The following is a 22,589-nucleotide window of genomic DNA, read 5'->3' as shown; positions in this document are numbered from 1 at the left end:
ATTAGGACAGAAAGTTGGAGGGCAGAAGTGGGGGGATCAGAGAAAGAAAGAAAATCTGGGTGGCATGAAGATTAATACTGGAAAATTCTTGATAGAAAGGTAAGAAGTGAACAATGAAGAATTTCATAAAGGAACATTCCATAAGTGTTGATTCTTTTTTTCTAATCACCTCCTGTTTTGGTTCCATTAATCCTATCTCAGCATCATCTACTTAAAGTAGATGTAGTCTTCATCCCTTTCAGTTTCTACCTAATTTCTTACAAATGCAATATGTGCTGACCTGGGCTTTCCATCATGACATTATAAAATTTATATTCTTTGGCCTAGTCTACAAGACTTGTATATTGATGTTTCCATTTTACTATTCATCTCTACCCTTTGGTGCTGGCCTGACAAGTGTCTTCAGCACTTTTCTCAAAGTTTATGGATATTTTTACTTGTAAACCTCTCTTCCATCTTGCCTGGTCAAATTTCACTGTTTTTAAATGTGCCACTAAAAACCCACCTTCTCTACAAAGTTTACTGCACCTTCCTAGGCCACAATGATGGTGAAGTGGATCACACCTTCACACCTTGAAACAAAAACCCAGATTTCTTATTTCTGACACCTGAAATCTATGGTTGGATGTTATTAATCCCAGCTTTGAACCTCTCCTCATTTAATAACAACTTGCTAGGTAGCAGTCATAGCAAGTTTTAGAGAAAAGGATCTAAGGGTCGGAGAAGTAGGTAAGGCATGATGCCTGTCAGAAACAGAACAAATGGACCATCTAGAAAGTCAAATCCTTCTGTAGAAAGTGGCCTCTACTTGGGCACAGTTCAATCAGGCCTCAAGTTGGCATGGCCTTCCAATTCAAGATGAGTCCATCCATGTGTCCCTCCTTTCCTGCTTTCTTGTTTAGCTCTCTCTGTTGACTTTATTATGAGGCATTCACTGATGTACTGATGTCTGTTATTCTGACTGACTCACTTGGAAAAACCTTTCCTGTCACATGTTATAGGTTTTCTTTGTTGAGTAAAAAGAAGAAAAAAACCCTTACATTTAAATTCTAATATTTGCTAAGGTTTTTTTTTTCCCCTAAAGGAGTTGAAATATTAGATTAAGTCAAGAATTTTAAACTGGTTCATTTTTCTTTTGTGGTACTCTTTTTGGTGCCCAAGTTGGTGTAAGGCATCAAGACAACATCTGAACGTGACCTCAGAGACTCCCCTTCACCACCCATACTCACACAGCAGTTCCAGGGACCTGGGTGGCACAGTGATTCTTTTGCAGTGTTGGCTCTGAACCCTCCTTCTGGTAGTTCACGTGCCTTCTCCAGTGCCTCCCTGCTCCCACCTGACCTTGGCCCCCAGCTACCTGCCCTTTCCTTTCCTTGCATTGTTTCTCATACCAACTATGAAGTACCTTTGCTCATTTGAAATCACTGCCTTCTCTCAAACACTCTTTCTGACCTAGGACAATTATTTTCACATGGTAGATATAATAAAGGAAATACAAAATAAAATAAGCAGTTTCACAGACTTGCAACTATCCTGAACAAATTCCAATTTATATGGGTATTTTTTTTCCTAACTCTTCACCATGCTTTCATTTTCTCCCTTTTCAAATGTTGCCTCCTATTACTTGGTAAGTTGAGAGGGATCATATAGGGCACATCTCTTTGGGAGGTCAGCATACAGTAATAATTTTAAAGGCTATAAAATCCTGGTGTCACATTTATGGGGCTATTTCCATTCTAATTTGTAGTCTCCTAATGAAGAGAGATCAGTCCTGGGACAATTAAGCAAAAAGAGTTTTTCTATAAAAAATATGAAAATGTGCCAACAATTGGCACTTTCCTTTAAATTTTTATCTATAGAACTTTAAAGAATGCTTTGAAGTAAATGCATTTACTCCAAAATTCTCAGGTAAAAGTCTGTACATATGAAATTATCATCACACCCTCCTCCTTTATCCCATAACTTCAAAAGTGACATCAGTGTTTAAGAATGGGATGAAGTGTAGATATTTTAATGCCATTCCAAGAAACAGAGAATGTATGAATCGTTCCTGTGCTGAGCTTACTCAGTACTGAGCTTGAGAGCTGACTCAATTATTCAATATTTTCTCATTCAGGGTTTTCCTGAGCATCTCCAATGTGCCAGGAATGGTTCTGGGCCCCAGGGAGCTTCTGATCTCAAAGAACTTCCATTTCAATGAGGGAAGACAGACAATAAGAAAGGAAGCAAACTCCTTAATAAGATTATTTCAGATAGTGGTAAGAGAGCTTCTCTCAATCTCTCTCTCTCTCTCTCTCTCTCTCTCTCTCTCTCTCTCTCTCTCTCTCTTTCTCTCTCTCTCACACACACACACACACACACACACATGCATGCACACACATGAATGAGATGTAATAGAGAGCTGTTGGGGTAGGAAGTAGTGGGCAAGACTAGATAGATGGTGTTTAGGAGGTAGCATTTGACTGGAGTCCTGGATAATTGGAGGCAGGCATCCTTCAGCGACCCAGAGGAAGAGCTTTCTGGGCTGCAAGTGCAATTAGAGCAAAGCATGTAAGACATGAAGAAGCTGCTCAAATCTGGAGTGTGATGGGCAAGGGGATCTTATGTCGATAAGGCAGGCAGGAGCCAGGTGAGGTAGGACCTTAAAGCTCATGAAAAGAGAAGTTGGTTTGAATCAAAATGTAATGGAAAGTCTTCAGAGGGTTTTGACCTGGGAACAACAACATGACATGATTCATGTGTTAAAAACTGGCAGATTGGATTGGGTGTTGGTAGTGGAGATGAAGTGGATAGTTTTCAGAATATGCTATGGAGATAGAATCAATAGAATCAATCTGTACTGAATAGGTAGAAAGGACCTGTTGATGGAATGGATGTGGAGATGTTTGGTTGGAACAATTGGGTGATGGTGATATCATTCCAAGTGCCTCTGTAGTCTGGGGTCCTTACAGGAAGCCTCTTTGGTGAGCCTCCATGGTGTCTCTGGCTGGGAGGGATACACTTTGCCTAGGACCCAGGAGGACCCTATTGCACTGTAGCTTGTTAATAAAAACAGATGTGTCAGAGAAAGGAAATAAGACATTCAAGAAGTATAGCATTAATTGTATTGTCATCTCAGAACACACACACACACACACACACACACACACACACACACAAAGTTTTCTAGTGAAGTTTCTGTAGACTGAAGATATAAAGACTCAGCTTTTCAGAAGCCAGTGTCACTGATTCAAGATGTCTTCCCTTAAATTTGCATACAGGGTGAAAATCCCAGACCATAGGTTATTAATGAAAGCACAGATTGATCAAAAAAGCCAGCATGTCTAGAAAGCCTTACCTGTTCTTGTTTTCTAGTTCTGCAATCAGCTGTCTTTGTTGCTTATTTGCATCAATGGTGAAGGAGATGTCAGGAGCACTTCTCTGCTGAGTTGGCTGCTGTAAAATATGTAGTTCACATGATTTATTACTAGGAATGTGAATCCACATGTGTTTAGAAAAACGGGATGCATGGACCGACAAGGAAGGGAAAACTATTTCTATCACAATAAAGGACAAAAACAAAATTAAATTGCTATTCCTTTCCTAAGAACCAACTTTTCTACAGATCTAGAACACACCTATGCAGTGAACAACAGAACATAATTTGTTGGCAGGTAAATAAGCAAAACAGGAAAAATTGTTTTTCAGCTTTCTGATTTGAAGTCTTTGGGAAGCTATTTCATTCTTGCCAAGTGTTCTCATGGCAATTATTCTGTCTGTATAGGTGGGTTTAAAAATGTTACTGTTGAGATAACTCTTTCTGTAGAACTACTGTTCAATCATTCTTATTGTAGATTTCAAAATAGCTAGAAGAGAGGATTTTGTTTCTAACTCAAAGAAATGGTAAGTATTTGAGATGATGGATATGTTAATTACTCTGATCTGATCATTATGCATTGCATATATATACACATAAACATGTATATATATCACATAAATATGTATATATCATAAATATGTATAAATATGTATAAATATGCCATAAATATGTATCAAAAATAAAAGTATTTTGGCTAAGGATGTAGATCAGTGGTAAAGCACCTGCTTAGTGTGTGCAAGGCCCTGGGTTTAATCCCCAACATCAAAAAAAATGTAAATAAATAAAAATAAAAGTATTTAAAAAACTAAAAGTAGATTTCTAACAAAAAATTCATAGTTTTGAAAACAGTTAATTTCTTCTTCTTTTGGTCAAGATGCTTTCATGTATGTCTTTATTCATGTATGCAATTTTATATCCATGGATTCATATATATTATTTTCTTCCACCTTCATACCATAGCAACCCATTATTTTCAATCATGCAACCAACTTTAATAACTGAAATATATGCAGTCACAGCTTTCTCCATTCTCATATAATGATACATATCATAAATCCTATTATATCATATTTTTATGTATGTCTGCATATGTGTATATATATTCATATATTTGTGTGTATATATTCATTCAAGGGTTTGTTTATTTGGGATTATTTTATTTCAAAAAGGGGTCAGACTAGGTAGATACTAGTCTTGTTTTATTTGTTCCATGGTACATTATAGAAATTCCTTCAAGCCAATTTTCATTACTTTTAAAAATCATAAATAATTTTTCTACCAAAGAACATGAAGCTTTTAAAAATGGCACCTGCTACCTAAACCAGAAGATATAGAGAAGTACAGCCTGTTTTTTAATGCCCATAAACCTAACTGTTCAGAATAGTAAAAGTCTGGTTTTCCTAAAATTCTCCTGTGATTTTTACTTTGCATTTCCTTTTAATAAGGAAACAATCTGTGTTGCTAATGAAAAATTCTGAGGTTCTGTGTTCTGTACCATAAATTGGCTTTTGATGGTTGAATTTGGCATGTGACAGATTTGACCTATGATCCATGTTTTCCCTGTGATTTTGCAACATTAATTTTTTCTTTCTTCCATATGTTTTAAGCATGATAAAAGAAGGGAATTTATTTGAGCAAGTTATGGATTTCAGTAGTCAGTGTGCTCTTTATATTAATGGATCAGTAATTATCTAGATGAAGCAGGTGTTGAGTGGGCCTAACAATGTTAAAACCATAATGCTTCAAGCTATGATTTTTTGCTACATTAGAATGATAACTGAAAAGTGGAAAAATGGAAGAAACCATAAAGTAGCCACTATCTAGTGCTGGTGCTATGGCATGTAAAGATAATATGTTTTTAAAAAGTGAGATGGTGGTATTCTGATAAAATTTTTATTTATGGACACTAAAATTGAATTTCATGTAATTTTCACTTGTCACAAAATATGACTCTTCTTTTTTTTTTCTACAATTAAAAAATTAAAAATTATTCTTAGCTCATGTACAAAAATGGGCTGAATTTGGTCCAAGGTAGTTTATTAATTCCTCAAGAGTTAAGAAGTCTCTTAATTTATTTGTAACCAATAGATAGTCATCAACATAGGGAGAAAACAATACCAATCCATAAATAATAGAAAAGTCTTTCTTTGAATAGTAAAAATATATAGCATCTAACTTACTTGATTTTAAAAATTAAGACTAAGAATTTAAAGTCAATAAATACAAGAAATAATAAAAGGAAGGTCAGAGCTATATAACAGGTCTTTTTGAGAAAAAAACAAGAAAGAAGAAAACAATAAAATATTTGAATTGGATGAGAAAAAAGAAATATAGGCAGATTAAGAGAAGCAAAAAGTAGAGATGAAGGGAGAAAGAAAAAGAAGGGGAGATATTTATTAATTTTTATTGAGTTAGCATACTTTCATTATGTATTTACATTTAGCCTCTTTAATTGATGGCATAGAGAGAAACGGATAGAAAAGACAGAGTCAGAGGAAAACAAATTTTCAGAATATTATTCATAAAAGATAAGATCATCGCACTTGAAATTTGGTATATAAATTTCTGATCTCGCCACCTCTCCCTGTCCAGAATAAGCAAAGGAGTGTTCCTACTCCAGATGTCTGCTGCTACGAGGAACAGGGACCTGTTCTTGTTAGTCTTTCAAGATAAACTAAAAATTCAGCGTATTAAGGTTATCTGTCTGATTTGTAAATACTGACAGCTAATAACGATTTGAAAGCCCTGTGCGGGCCACATAAGACACTTCTGCAGGGAAAATTTGGACCATAGACTATTTTTTGTGATCATTAGCTTATGTGCCACATTTGTAGTTTATTATCTCATTTGACCCTAATAATATGCAGCCCTGGTATATATAATAATTATAGTTATACCTATTTACAAATGAGGAAACTGAGCTCAAAGAAGTGGTGCCTTGCACGAGGTCATGGACAGCTAGGACTCCAACTCACAAGCCCACATTGCTAATTCTATGTCTTACTGTCTCTACCCTCTGTCCACAGAGGTTTATGCATGAAAAAAGGACAGAAAACTTGGAAAATAGATTTTGCCAGAAATCTTGTTTTTCCTTCCTTTTTGAGTAGATTCCCCCAAGGGGGTTACTTCTAAAATCTAATTCTCCCGTTCCTTCAGTTGACTCTAATTTTCTTTAGCACAATTGTTTCTTAATTATAGCATTTAAGATTTCACAGAGTCCAGTACAATCTCTGTTTTACCATGTCTGGGTTTGGGGTCATATAGTGCACTTTTAGCCTGCTTGCATCCCTTCCCATTATAGATCATGGTAATTTCTAACAATATAACAGTTGCTGATGTCACAGAAAGCAAGTTCCAGCGTTAATGCAATAGGTCAAGGCTCCCATCTGGGATCATTATTTAACTGCTCAGCATGAAGGGCTCCGATAATGGCAACATCCCTTGTGAGAGGGGCAGGTAGCAGATTCCTCACTTTAATGTTCTGCCACTCATTGTTTTTTGTGATGCATCAATAGCAGCTCACTCGCAGTTCAGTGTAGATGAATTTCAAATAACAGTGTTAAATTGTTGCTTTTGCTTTAGAGATAAAAGCAGGTGGAGAAAGATTTGAGCCCTATTTCCTCTACTAGTGTATTTCAAGTGTCACTTGCAACTGTTCTGCCTTTAACCTAGTATCTCTGCTAAACATACTTGCCTTAAATTCATTGAAGAATCATAACCAGTCCTCATCCCTTTCCTCGTGTCCTCATATGGGGATGGGGCAGGGTAAAGGGGGTGGGGTGGGGCTTCTAGTTTGTCCACATTGGCACATAATAGTAGATATTTTTTTCTTTAGGTCTCCCATTTTAAAAGTGAGAATTCCCTACTACCAAGAAGCCATAAATGTAACACAGACACATGAACCCATAAATTAGTACTATTTTCTTGGTAATTAGAATCAGCTGTAATGATAAAAATGGACATGGCATGTGAAATTCAAGGATCCCAGATGCCAACACATGAATCCTTTCACTCAAACTACTTACAGACGAGGAGGATTCTGCTGCCAGTCTTGCTGCGTACCTGGCGATCAGCCTGTGCTCTTCATCGAGCCGGTTTGAACTCTCAAGCATACTATCCAGAACAGAGCAAGAAGTAGAGTGTTAGACAATCGAGAAAGATTGACATATTCATCTCACCATCAGGGGGCCTTCCTGTTTCAATTTTTCAATGCCAAAAATTTGCAAACTGTACAAAACCCTGCCAGGTTAATGATCTCTAACTTTGATTCATGACATGAATCTAAGATGGGGACAAGAAGTTAAATAATAAATCCTGAGTTCGCTCAATGCAATCATCTTACTAAGAGAGCTCCAAAGAGAAATGAGTTTTGTAATCAACATTTCTGATATAAAAATACATTCTTTAATTTAGTTTTGTTGTCAATATTTTAATTTCCCTATTATATGAGTAATGCATGGACAGAATTCATAATGTTAGAAACTATGAAAGCAAGTAGAAAGAGGAAAAAAAAATAGCTGGAGTTTGTTTCCAGTACCTCTTCTGCTGGTTTTAACATCCTTACATAATTTCTTCCCCTCTAGTATGGGCTGGCATTACTAACTTGCTTTTGATGAATAGAATATGGCAGAAGGAATGGAATGTTGCTTCCAAAAATGAGTCTGAAAAGACCATGGCTTTGATTTTGGGATCTCATTCACTTGAGCTCTCTTGAATTGTTTATCCTGTGGGAAGTTTGCGGCCATGTCTAAAGCATGCCTGTGGAAAGGAGATGTGATGAAGGCCTCAAGTCAGCCAACAACCAGGTGAACAAATCCCAACTGGTAGAGCCTTTGGATGAGCTCAGAGCCCCCAGTCTGAAGTCAACTGTAACCTCATGAAACTCCTTGAGCCAGAAGCAGCTCATTAAGCCAAACCTGGATTCCCCCAGGAAACTATGAGTTAATAAACATTTGTTGTTTTAAGGTGCTAAGTTTTGGGGGTGACAGGTTATGGAAAAATAGATAACCAATATAATTCTTATATATAATATTATTTTCCAGGTAATTTACCTTTTATATTTACAAAGAAGTGGAATTACAGTACTGGCTCCTCATAACATTAATGATAATTGTTTACTGTCTACCAAGAATTTATAGAAAATGTTTTTAGTAGGATAAGGATGGTCTGAATCCCTGGAAATCAAGGCAGGTAGAAGAATTATCAATGCTCAAAACTTTGTCTTCTGAAGCCCTTCCTTGAGGCTTCAGTTTTGGGTGCTATTAAAAAAAAATTCTATGAAACATACCAATAGTACTAACTCTGTTACCAGATTAATTGGTCTTAGTTTGTCTTATGGGTTATTATGATGTACATCAGATCAGAATCAAGATTAGAAACTGGTTCTTCTCATTTCCAAGCATACAATATTCTTCTCCATTGGCTATTATACTTTTGTTCCTTAATTAAAATATTAGCACTCATGATTACACATTTAAAAAGGTACGCTTCTATGCCAATATTAAGGTTGTAAGAATTATCCATTGGGAAGATTCAGATCCATATAAATAACATACAACTATTTATATATGCATTTACACACAAATAAAACATGCAAAATAATTTATAACTTTAGTTCTAAGATGAGAAAATGAGTGAAAATCACTACATACTTCTGGTATGTTGGCCATGCCACTTCAAAATAGCTCTCTCCTGGTTGATTAAATCCATCACTGTCAATTTATTTCTGTGCATTTGAAGGACTCTCTTGTCCTCATTATCTCTGCTTCTGACTGTACCACTCACATATATAAACTATACCTATTTTAATCCTGAATAGTTCACTTGAGATTTAGCCCTTTCTCTGGGCTACAATAACAAAGTAGAATATTTCCCAACTTCCCTATTTACCAACTCACAGCTTCAATCTCAGAAAGAGGTTTTTCTTTTCTTTCGTCCAAATGATGATACATGTAAAAAACATCAAGGTATCATCGTGCGAAGAACACTTTAAAAACCTCAAAAATGTTAGGTAATGCAATATTACTATTTTGTCTCATAAGTAGCCTGTGCAGATTCATTAACAATTCTTGTCTTTTTCAAAAATGTCACCTACTATCATACTGTCCAGAGCAGTGCTTCTCAAACTTTAAAGTCAGAGCTATTACTTAGGGATTTTTTGAAAAGGCAGTTTCTGAATTCTGTAGTGGGAAGTAGTGGAGTTTGGGGTGGAAGCTGAGAATCTGCATTTTTATACGCTTCCAAGAGATATTGAAGAACTTTTAATAGAAGGATCCAGAAGGTCTTGAAGACAAAATGGAAAATCCAAATACAAGAAGTAAAGCCCAGATGTAAGCCATATAAAACACATATTTTTTTTATGAGAGTTTATTTTCATAAACATTCCCTGAAGATAAAAAATTTTAGGAAACAGGACTCATAGAATGTGTAGCGTCAATCCTAAAGTAGATTGAGAGCTCAATCAGCACACAAATTTAGACTTGGAATAAGAAAATAATTTTTATAGCAAAACACAGAATTATTTCTGGAAAATTGATAGCAGATGTTGGTCTTTATAAAACAATATCTGCATTCTGCAGTGGTTAACTAAGTTTCTTATCATAGTTCCAACAAGAAAGAGCAAGTTACAATGGTCTTTGCTTCAAACATATGACTACCCTGCAAAGAGCCCATTTTGTTTGATTTTAACACATTTATCACTTTTTGCTGGTATATTGGAGAGTATATGCCTAATTCAACACAGTTTGTGCAGACAACAGGGCCTATTAATTCAAGACCAGGATGATGAAATGCTTGCTTAAGAGTAACTTTGACAGAAACACTCATAACTGCTTTGATAAATAAACAACAAAGACAACTTGATAAAAACTTCTTGATGTGTTTTTTTTTTTTTTGTATCATGAATGACCAGCAAGTGTAAATAATATGAAGGTTATATTTAAAAAAATAAAAAGCCTCCTGGCAATGTAAGATGTGAAGTTACGGGACTCCATCTAGTAGGCGATAACTCATATTCCATGTCTTCCTTCCCCCAACACTGTGCGAATGAGAACTGGTGTGATATATTACCCCTTGGTGCACACAAACAATTTATGAGTCCACATATGCCTTTTCAGTATGTTTAAATTATACAAAGGTGAATGAGGCATTCTTCTGATAGATTCCATTATTTCAAGACTTCAATTACAAATAGTTGAAAATGAGTAGCCAATAATCCCTAAATCATTAAAATACATACCTATCCCAACCCTTCCTCCCTTGCTAGCTAATCATTTCAAGACTTTATTATCAGTAATCTTGCTACAAGATTATGATGAATTAAAAACTGGCTGCCATGTTGATTGCCTTTCAGAGTGGAGAAATCCATTATTTTGAAAGCTCTCCATTTTCTACCTATATGCATGGCTGATGTCTGTTGCTAGTGATTTCACAAGGTATACCAGGACACTCGAGTGGTCCCATCTAAGCCAGGGCTTACTAAATTGTGATTCAGCAAAGATTTCTGAAAACTCATGATTCGTTTACATTTAGAACTCTTGTGGGCCTTTTCTGGCTTCCAGGGTGGGACAATCAACCCCCCAAATGGCATGATCCAAAGGGTACCAGAAATGCTTCTCTATTTTTCCTTAGTATTTTTTTCTATTTGTCTAGGTATTTTATCACTAGAGCTTAATTTTAAGGTTGTGGTCTTCTATTAAAATACAAGTGGAAGGATTATTGTCTAGGGAGGCATTATTAGTTAACGCTTAACTGGAGGCTTTCTTTTTCAGACTATTTTCTATATTTTGAAGTGGTTGGGAGCAAAATGCTATGGGATAATGCACTGTTCAGACAGTTAGGAGTCAGCAAGCCCGAGAGAGTAAGGGTGGAAAAGAATGGGGAGGCAATCCACCTCCTAAACCTTAACATTATGACCCTTTAATGAGTGATTTGCAAGGAAAAGACAGGAAATAATGAAATGGCAATCTTCACAGATAATAACAATAATAGCCTACCATTATAATGTCTCTTCTTAGGGATGTCTTCAAACTCCTTTATCAAGACTCTGACCTTAACAACCTACTATTTTACAATCAAGGTCAAATAATCAATCAAATCTTAGCCTACTGTATTAAAAATACTAAAGGCACCCAGTTCAGTGGATTCAATGTTGAAGTGTGTTTTGGAATGAATTTTGTTTCCCTCCAAATTCATATATTGAAGCCCTAATGTCCCAGTTCTTAAGAAAGTGACCATTTCAGAGATAGGGCTTTTAAAGCAGTAATTAAGGTTACATGAAACCATAAGCCAGCATGACTGATTTTCTTTTAAGAAGAGGAAGGGACACTGAGGATGCATAGTAATAAGGAAGAAACTATTTGATGCCACAGTGAGGAGGTGATTATCTGCAAGTCATGGAGGGAGGTGTCAGGAAAAATCAGCTCTGCTGGCACCCTGGTCTTGGGCTTCCAGCCTCAAGAACTGTGAGAAAACAGATTTCAGTTGTTCAAGTCCCTCATTTATGCTGTCCACCTTTACCACCTCTATCTACATAAAGCGTAATTCTCTACTTTTTCATCTACTTTATATTTCTATACTAAGGAGTACTAAGGCTACTCTTCGAAGATAATTGTTTTTACTAGTAAAAAACATTTCTGCATATTCTGACAAATTTGTTAAGGATAAGAGGGAATTTTAGGTACAGCACTATCAATATTCTACATCTGCAGGCATTTATTGGGCACATACTGAGCACCAGGTACTGTGCTAGGTGCCAGAGAGATGGGACTGAACTACTTAAAGAGGATCCTTTCCCACAGAGGGGAAGATAGATAGTAAACTAAACAACCAGTCACCCACTTAAGGATGACAGTGATGACAAGGAAATAAACAGTATGCCATGACAGTGACTTACGGGAACCTACCAGAGGTGGTGCCTTCAATCTAAGTTTGGAAGCCAGAAGAGTCAGCATACATGCATATGGAAGATGGGTAGCAGTAGAGCGAGGAAGAATGTTCTAGACAGAGGAAAGAGCCAGCATTGTGGGCTTGATGCAGGAAAGAGCTTGGCCTGACTTAGGAATTGATCCAATGCTGATGTGACTAAACATTTTGATGGAGTGGGAGAACCCCATGAGGGCTGAGGCTGGGGAGGGGTAGGCGAGGGTAGCTCACAAGCAGGCTTGTAGACCCTGGTGAGGGCTTGTAAACTAAGTGCAGTAGGAATTCAGTCAACAGTTTTAAGCAGACAAGTTAATGAAAATTTAGACCTCATATATGAAATCCAGAAATGGGCATTTGAAGAATGTGGTATGTCTTTTTTTCACCAAGCATAAAATATTGTGGAACAATTTCAAACTAGTTGGGTTATCAATCCATTTAGCAAGAAATCTGTTGGCAATATGAAAGCACAGTCCTTTGTACTGGAGAAAAACACAAACAGAACATTTTAAACCAGTTTTATGAGATCAGAAATCTAACCAAGTGGCAGTCATTGATTGTGACAATGAACTACAGAGTGGAGCATTAGCTGTTTTCCTTCCCTCCCTTCCAGCATTAGGAGAAATATGCTAGAAACTTCTGAATGATAAATATGTGGAATATAATTATGGTTAGAGGTAGACATTCTGGGTTTGTTTCTAGTCTTTAGGTCTGCCTGCCACAAACCTTCCTTGTAAGTTACTGGTAAACTCAGACAACTGGTAAGTTTGGGGAAGGGCAGAAAAGCCCACTGTGGTACAATTTGAGATACCTCCTTCATGAATTGGAGAAGGTGCTTAAAAGGCATAAGGATTTTTTTTTTTTTTTTTTGGTGGGGAAACTGGGGATTGAATTCAGGGGCACTCGACCACTGAGTCACATTCCCAGCCCTATTTTGTATTTTATTTAGAGACAGGGTCACACTGAGTTGCTTAGGGCCTTGCTTTTGCTGAGGCTGGCTTTGAACTTGTGATCCTCCTGCCTCAGCCTCCTGAGCTGCTGGATTTTTTTTTTTTTAGGAAGGCAGCAGCAGAAATTCTCCCCTGAGTTGCTATTTACTTACTTGGTTTATCTGACATCAGAATCAGCAATGACTCAAGTTTCTTTAATTTACCACTGGACTACCTACAAATGAGCCACTTTCCCATGGTGTTAAGTAGTTAATATAGAATAGAAGAATATAAGATTCCCAGAAGCCTGTCTGAATAATGGCAAAAACAAAGCCTTTGATGGAGAACAGCTGAGGTGCCCATTTTCTGAGCATCTCATGAAGGATGCAGACAAGGAACTGGAGGAATGGGGAAGAAAACAGATGGTGGCTGGTTTCAGAAGACCTGCATGCAAGCCCTCACTGACCTGTAATCTTGGATGAGGTCTTAATGTTTTGGGGCTTGCATTTTCTTATCAGGGAAATGGAAATGATATCCAACCTTCTAGGACTGTGAGAAAGTAAATTAAATAATATGTGGGAAAGGGCCCTGTCAACAATCAGAGAAACAAGATGTATTCCATTTGTTTACAATAAAAATAAATTAAAAAAAAAAAAAAAAGAAAGGGCCCTGTCATTTCTGAAGCACTTCCTAAGTGGAGAATTTATTATTTCAGTTCTGTCTACTTTGATGAGATAAAGGGGAATGAAGACAAAATTCTTGCCTTTTTAGAAGCTTAACGGCATTTGCTGGTAAATGGATGGAGGTGGAGAATATCATGCCAAGTAAAATAAGCAAAACTCAAAAAACCAAAGGCTGAATGTTTTCTCTGATGCTAATTCACAATAAGGGTTGGGGTGGCTAGGGATGAATAGAGTTACTTTATATTAGGTAGATAGGGGTGAAGGGGGGAGGGGTATGGAGGTGGGAAGGATAGTAGAGTGAAACAGACATTATCTCACATATATATGTGACTGCATGACCGATATGATCCTACAATATGCACAATATGTACAATCAGAAAAATAAGAAATTATACTCCATGTATGTATGATTTATCAAAATGTATAAATTCTACTGTCATGTATAACTAATTAGAACAAATTAGAAAATTAAAATAGAAAAAAATTAACATAAGAAGTTGCAATTCATGGAGCTGGGTTTATAGAAGGCAACTTACTAGCAACCACCATTATTCTTAGATGTATTCAAAATATTTGTTAAAAGGAAATAAAAATAACACAGTAAGAGATGCAGCTGTAGAAGTAAATATGTGTAGGCTGCAGGGTGGATAAACTACCTATGAAACTTCCTAGAGGGCAATGTTGACCCAGGTTTTATAAGAAGTGATGTTGCACAGTAGCCATGAACTTGGATGGAGAATAGTTAAGATCTCTGCTCACTGTTTAATAGCTATGTGAGTATGGAAGAGTCAGGTAAACTCTTTAAAATGATTCCACTTATTTGTAAAATGGGAATGACTGTATTTACTCTGTGGGCTTACTCTAAAGACTAGGATAAATCATGTACATAAAGTTGTAGCAAAACTTATCATGAAGGAAGTGCTTTAAAATTAGTAGTGATTATGATTATTATCATTATTATATCTCACTGTTTTGAATGATGGTCAAGCATTAGAGCTATGATAATAAAGAAGGTGATAGATCATTGTATCATTTATATAAAATCATGACAGGTATGAGAAATTGTCAGGACCTAATAAAACATAAAGGAAATGGAGGGAAAAAAATGAGAAATTTGAAGAAGTTGGAACTTATTAAGGGGACGAGAAAAGCAATGAGGAATATGAAATCAGCTGTTCAAAGGCAGCCTGCTTCATTGATCAATTGGTCTTACATCTTGTTTTGTTTCCAAAATACAAATCCTTTGTAGCTTTTATCAGGCAGATGTAAGGTGTCTCTGCTGAGATAGTATGATGGTCTCAAGTGACCATCAAGTCAATATGATTAATCACCTGAGTAGAGAAAATGGTTAGTAGTGACAAATTCTGAGCTTTCCTCTTTGGAGATTTCTTTGTTATAACCTTAATTAAGAAAAGGTCAAAGAAGAGTGTTTGAAATGACTGGGGTGCCCTCAGAATTATGGGGGAGAGGAGGGTATACCATCACATCACTGCCTTTTGATTGACTCTCTACTGACTGTATTCTGGCAAGATTATTGAGATGTTTTTAAAATAATTATTTATTCTCTCAGCTTCCATGAAACATTGGGGTACCAAATTTATTGGTAATAAGATTAAGGCAATCTTGTTTTGAGAGGTTGAGCTGTGAAAATGTAGATACTACTGAATCCAGAAGCTCAGGGAATTTGAACAAAGTGATGGGCTTAGTCAGCTGAAGAGCACATTTTTATCTCCATAAGGAGCAGGTTACAGGATTATATTAACATGCTACTTACACGTTTTTTAAAAATGCAAATTTATAGGTATTTATTATATTTATCTATTGAAACAAATAAACATTCACTAGTTCATCAGACCTAAAATTGTCTCTTGTGCTAATCTTGCAAACAATAGATCTAAGGTGTCAGAAGCGGTAATAGAAAGGAACTTTGGAAATAGTCAAGGGAAGAGAGAGTTTTAGAAACAGTCTAATGACACTAAGTGGTGAGGGCAGTGAGCATCTAACAATGGACATTAGGTATTTCAGGGATGCCTTTGTGAAGTGGAAAAGAAGACCTGCTTGCTAATGCTGAAGGTGGAAAGCATTTTAATGGGAGTTTAACCCACTGGTTCACTTAGTCGTTATAACCTCAGAAAAACCATGGACCCTTAGCTCAGAGAAAATTGGAGTTGTTAAGCAAAATCAAAATATTTCCACAGAATTGGTTGGCTAAATATTCTTGTACAACAGTAGCCTAACCAAGATGGAAACATACATCTAAGTGTATAGTCTGTCCTTTCACTTTTATTCAAATTGCAAATGCACATTAAGAAAATCAAGCAACTTTCACCAATCTCATATGTCACCATTAAAATAGACTCCATGAATGCCTTTACCCTATCATGTAGGGCTATCTCAATTCCTGGATTTACAAATCTGAAAATAAACTTTGTATATTCTGGGACTTGAAAGCAAACTTCATCTGCATGGTACTTAGATATGTTTGTAAGTAATAGAATTGCTGAAAGACAAAGAAGTGATTTCCATATGGTCCTATCACATTACTTTTGCCCTCTTTCAGTTTTATGTTAAGTGAAGTGAAGCAACGTTTCACAAATCAGCATGTCCTTGGAATGAGATAAATTCCTGCATCGCCATCCTGTGTCATTTGATATGACATGGTAAAGAACTGGCCAGGGGGACCCAGAGTCCTACATTTACCTGAATGCTAATCTTTGGCACAACATCCATTTACACAAGTTTTCACCTTAGCTAAGATATAAACAAGGTTACAAATTCTATGATATTTTCAAGGGAAACATCTAAACTAACATCACAAAAGACTTCAACATTGCATTAGGTAAAAAGCGTCTCTGTGACACCTTCAGCATACCGTGACTCAGCCCCTTGCTAAGATGCCTTGTCACCAGCTCAGACTGATCCCCTTTCTAAGGACAGTCAGGAAGCCAAACCTGCACTAACCATGATGGGTTGTTCCGGAGCATGTTGACATACAGTCCGATGAGAACATGTTCATCGGCTAGCCTGTCTGCCACATTCAGGCTGTACTGTATCCTGAAACGGGGCAGGAGGAAAGAAAGAGAGGTGAACAGAAATGAGCAGGAAAGGCAGGAGTGAGTCTGCAGTAGAAAAGGCATTTGGAAAACCAAGGCAGTAAAGGAAGAGCCTAAGAAAAACACAAGCAAAACCCAGGCAATGAAATTCACAATTTCATTTTACTATCTTTACAGATGAGGACTTCCATTTAGGCTGAACAACTTTTTAGAAAACAGATCTGCATTCTTTGACCCCTAAGGTCAAGGAATTCATCTGTACAGTGAACACATTGAAAGAGGTTGCAAGCAAAGATTAAGTATCTTTTGGAAAATCTTATCATCAGTTTAGTCATTAAAAAGAAAAACAAAAGAAAAAGGAAATTCGGAAGTGAATAACAACACAGATGTGTCCACGCAAAACAACTAGTTGGTGCTGTTAATTGGGTTATGACAGGTCACCGCTTTTACTAAACTGAATATGATCTTTCACACACAAAGCATTTTTGCAGAAGAAACTCCGTTTTTAGTTTTGTTAGTTCAGGGTTCCAGTGCACTCTGGCTGTAACTTACCCTTTGCCCTTCAGCAAAGCTGGAGCAGCCCTAGCCAGCATTTTGTTCTGCTCTACTTCACTGTCCTTGGGAGGAGAGCTGGTTAATAAGATGGGAAAGCCAAGAAGAGCGTAAACACGGCAACGCACTCAAGACAGAAACTGGCAACAGAAACTCCCAAGTCTAGGTCCAAGCTTTATTTGCAAAGATCTGTAATATTTTGAAACGTTCAAGATGTTTTCAGATCTCCACCGAGTTTGACTAGGAGTGGAAACCTGCTCTGAGAACTGTAATTAGAATTACACAGGCCACCTTGGTTCCAGATTTGACCTTTGCTATTTGCCCAATGAATGAGCATGTATATTGCAAATGCATAGACATCATAAAAATTTTCTCAACATCCTCTCAACATATATGAAAACAGTCTGGTAGCTCACCAAGTCCTGCCAGCCTTTAGATCCCACTCTCCCCTAACATTTTCAGCTGTCTATGTTGCATAGACTTAAAAACTACCTAGAAATTGCTGTCATATTAACAGTACTTTACTACTAAGCACAAGTCACTTAACCTTGACTGAGAAGCTACAAAGAAAACCATCAGAGAAACAGAAAAATAAACCCTGGAGAGAGAGAGAGAGAGAGAGAGAGAGAGAGAGAGAGAGAGAGAGAGAGAGAGAGAAGAGTGTGTGTGTATATACATGTATATATTTGTATTTCTTATGTCAATATTAATATGAAACTAGGGAATAGAGTCCTATCACTAAAGCAATTTTAAAACATAGGAATATTAATTTTATTTATTAATTTAAAGGATAATTTTAAGGCTTAAAATATTGTTTTATTGAATTATAAATAGTAATATAACATAATTAATTAAGTGTGGCCACGCCAAAGCCAAGATCTACTATGATGAATAGACATGTTTCCCTGGGATATATGGTATTTCAACCGGTTTGGTAATCTGTTTAAAGACAGTTTGCTTCTTTGTAGGTTAAGAATTTCCTTTACACATTGGTGTACCTAAAACTATCCTCTACTTCATGTAAAATACAAAGGTAAACTGCCTAACTAATTGTTAAAATACCAAGTATCACCATGGTATTTAAAATTGTAGGGTTTTGCTCCAAATTTCTCTAGATTATATATAAAGTATTAAAATCTTACAAAACTTAAGTTTTAAGGTTGTATCACAAGGTACCACCTTTTCAGACATAAATCCTAAAAACACAGAAATGTCTGAATGAATAATGTACATTATGATTAGTATTATTACTTTGGAACAGTGTATACAAAAGTTTCCTTAAGTCTGATAAATTCATGTCAGATTTGATTTATAAAGAAAATGCAATGCATAGAGTAGCTGATTGTGTTTGTTTGTTGAGTGTTTGGCATCTTCACCTGGCCCTTTAGGTGGGCAACTTAACACAAAATAACACTGTGCAGCTACACATAAAAGTGACTTTAAAATAAATGAGTGTGGGGTGCATACATGTTTTGATGTATATATTGTGGAATGATTAAATCAAACTAACATAGTTATCATATCATATACTTATTTTTATTGTAGTGAAAACATTTAAATCCTATTCTTGCAGCAATTTTGAAACAGACAATACGATGCTATTAACCATAGTCAACATGCCCAGTGATAGATCACTACAATTTTGAAAACAACAAATCAGATGAATGTTCTAGGAGAATCTTCTTTCCTGATGGCCTTACTTAATTTTTTCCCAGCATATTGATCTTTACTTCTAAGACTGAAACATGCCCATCGGGGTCAATAACCACCTTAACCCCTCATTGGTGGTTGTTTTCTGTGATGTCCCATTTTCCCACCAAAACAACATTTCAAACCTTGCCTACTAAGTCTTTCTGTTGCCCAATATCCTCAATGACTTTTTTTCCCCCTGAACTAAGGTAAATTTATCTGTTGTATAATTGATTTCAGATGTTTGTAAAACCATTTGCAACACTGTGTGAAATATCAATGATTCTTCCCTCTGAACTAAAAGGCTTCCCTGACTTGTGTTTCTTTGTTCTTTGAATTCCAGAAATATTATAGCAATATTTCTTTAAGCCAAAGTCTAATAATTACCCAGGTGTATCCACTGATGCTGAGTGTGTGAGATAAAATGAGAAAAAAGGAGAGAAAAGAAATGCAGGAAAATCAACCACGGAAATGTGTTTGCTACAAATTATTCTGGTGATGGGAGAAAGTTGCTATGGTAAAGCCCAGAAGTGACCTTCCCACCGCTTGGTCACTCCACAAGCATGGAGGAGCTTGCTGATATCAGTACCTAGCAGGGACAGGGTGTCAGGAAATAGGCAACTGGCTAGTTTTCCTTTGGTGGCCTTATTTCTTTTTCTTCAATGATTTGGGCTATTCTACTTTTCTTCTGCTCCTCCATTTCTCTGGTTACCCTCTTCTCTTCTTTTTCTTTCTTCTTCTTCTTCTTCTTTTTTCCAGATCCCTCCTTTCCTCCAAGGAATGAACAGATATTCTAAGTATACCCATCTCTTTGCTTTTTGTTGCTATTTTCTTTGTACTGGCCCTTGCCAGAGTTGGCTTGAGGGAATCATTTAAATCCTTTTATTTTCCTTTTCCTCCTCAAATGAATTTTTGGAAAAACCAGTTCTTGGAAAATATGGGGGTTACACCATGCATGTTTATGAGATTGTGGAAGTAAATTATTTTGTTTTGCTACAGTTCTTAATTTTTAGAGCTAGGAGCATCTCTGCCTTTTGGTATTTATTGTTTACACGGTTTCTACTTATCCTAGAGCTAGACTTAAATTCTCATTACTTGCTTCTGGGAAGTTAAGAATATGACCATGCATGAAGGTGACCAAGGACACAACAAAAAAGAATAGTTACTCTTTCAAAATAAGGTCAGGAACTTCAGGTTTCATTTAAACTTGGGTCTTTAAAGTCTTCCCACATGAGGTACCTTCCTCCAGAATCCCTTCTGTTGCTCCCCAGGAACTTGAACAAGGGAAGCAAAGTGAACACTTTTTTCTTCTGAGTCATTGTGAAGACAGTGACTCCTCGAGGCAATGCGTTCTCACACTATTTCATGGAATAATTTAGATTTTTGAATCTTCATTTTGTAGCTTGGTGGCTTGCATAGAGAAATGAAGTGGTAATTCTTGTTGTTTATGGATTAAGCACTTTCAGCATCTCAGCGTGTCAGAATGTGACAATGACTTTACACAACTCCAGCTAGACCTCCCAAAGCTGCTCTTTGCCCTGTCTCAAGTTCAAATGCACTCTCCCTCTCAGTCTCTGAAACTGGGAACTACTTAGGGCTCCCCACTCCACATGGTTTATAACATCTTTCCTAATCTAAGTCTCCAGGAGAAGCAAGGCCACCATTCCCAAATTGTATGTCTACCTCTCTGATTTTCTTTCTACCAGGTTCACAGCAAGATATACCTACATCCCTCTGCACACATATCACTATTGCTGTTTACCCTGGAGGGCATGGCAGGAATTTTTACAATTTGTATGTTCTGCAGGAAGCAAAAAGATTGAGATTGTGTTATTTTTTTTTTCTTCCTAAAACATCTTCAGCAATTTACTTTTTAAAAAACCTCTCTGGAAAACAGGATATTTAATGATAAATAGCCTTTTCCCAACAGTTTCATGCAAAAACATATAGATATGCAGTGACTTAATGGGTTCTAGAAAGATAGACATATTTATATTTATTTATTTTTTAATTCTCCCTTTAGTTTTGAAGGGCAACTGAAGCCAGTATTTTTAGTTTAGTGCAAACATTTTTAGGATATCCTAAGGTAACAAAATTATACACAAATGCTTCCTGGAGTTTTGCCTGAACCTTAAATGCATTTTAAAAATGCATAATATAGTGACCTATGTTGGATGACTATATCAGCCCTGGTCAAAGAACTTTTTTTCTTCTATTGAGCACTATATTAAAAGCCTGGATTCAGTCTCATGGGGCACGGATATTACATAATCAAAGTACCTAATATGAAAAACTTATTACCACAATGGTTAAAAGGAAAGCAATATTTAAATCATGACAAATTAAAGATAGATATTTTCATTTCTGTTGATTCTTTATTCATTGATAAACTTGTGTGGTATTTGGACTTGTCAAGAATGATTTGTAAAATTGACTCCTTCCTTAAGTAACTTTCACTTGTGGATAAAATTTTGCTTCTTGCTACAATTTACACAGTTTAGTAACAAATTCACCAAACTCATTTAAGCACAATTAAAGAGTCCATCGATCAGATGTTTTAGAGAAGAATGGAGGAATTTTACATTACATAGGGGGAAATGAGAGGGAGGAGGAGGGTATAAAAAATGGTGGACTGAGATCATTACCCTATGTACACGTATGGTTACACGAATGGTATGAATCTACATCGTGGATAACTACAGAAATGAAAAGATGTACCCCATTTGTGAATAATGAATCAAAATGCAGAATATAAAAATAAAAAAATTAAAAAAGATAATTTCCTAAAACATCCTGTTTCTCTTTCCTTTTCTAACTTTCAGTAGCTTAGAGCTGAAATGTAAAACGTCTCTTACATGCAAATCAGGAAACACATAAAAAAAAGGTTAGTATCTTAGCAGAAAAGTTAGCTGTCAATCAAGTCAGGCAGGCATAAATGTTGACTCAAGTTGAACAGGTACCAGGGAAGAAATAAGAATTCTTAGGTCACAGTCAATTCATCCCACTTAGTATGATGTTCCCCAATATTATCAAGTCGTAACAATTGTGTTTTGCCAACAGAACCCATAGAAGAGTCTGCTGGGTGCAGAGTGTGCACCAAAATCATCTGAAGCATGCTAGTAAGATCAGAAAGGTTAAGAAAGGAAAAAGAGAGGTGATCGTGGTTTTAATTATGCACTAACAGTTAAATATAGGAAATTGTTAGAATTCAGTGCAAAGACTGGGTTAATTCAAGTTTGAAGAAAAAATCTAGTGCATGTGTGGCTCTGGGGATACATGAAATAAAGGATTATCTACAGAGGGTAATTATTTCAAATTTCATGTAATTTCACACAATATCCCCAGAAGAGTGTGAGAAGACTGAAGACATCTTCAGGGTGGTGTCAGATATTGGTTTATCAATTTC

At 36.4% G+C, this 22,589-nt stretch overlaps 1 protein-coding gene across 14 annotated transcripts in view; it reads right to left on the bottom strand.

Moving 5' to 3' along the window:
- Window positions 1-22,589, bottom strand: part of Dtna (dystrobrevin alpha) — a 344,317-nt gene that overhangs the window by 36,208 nt on the left and 285,520 nt on the right. For 8 of the 14 annotated variants that reach the window (XM_047525921.1, XM_047525920.1, XM_047525922.1 and 5 more), the window contains 4 exons: window positions 17,495-17,572; window positions 16,851-16,943; window positions 7,384-7,471; window positions 3,338-3,435 (listed from right to left, as the gene is read on the bottom strand). In XM_047525921.1, the coding sequence (XP_047381877.1) occupies window positions 3,338-3,435; window positions 7,384-7,471; window positions 16,851-16,943; window positions 17,495-17,572 (357 nt within the window). The remainder of the gene's footprint in view (window positions 1-3,337; window positions 3,436-7,383; window positions 7,472-16,850; window positions 16,944-17,494; window positions 17,573-22,589) is intronic. The other 6 variants (XM_047525929.1, XM_047525930.1, XM_047525931.1 and 3 more) reach the window with 1 other exon arrangement.

This window comes from Sciurus carolinensis, chromosome 15 (genome assembly GCF_902686445.1).
Source record: "Sciurus carolinensis chromosome 15, mSciCar1.2, whole genome shotgun sequence".
NCBI lineage: Eukaryota > Metazoa > Chordata > Mammalia > Rodentia > Sciuridae > Sciurus > Sciurus carolinensis.
This window is presented reverse-complemented; position numbering and strand designations above follow the sequence as displayed.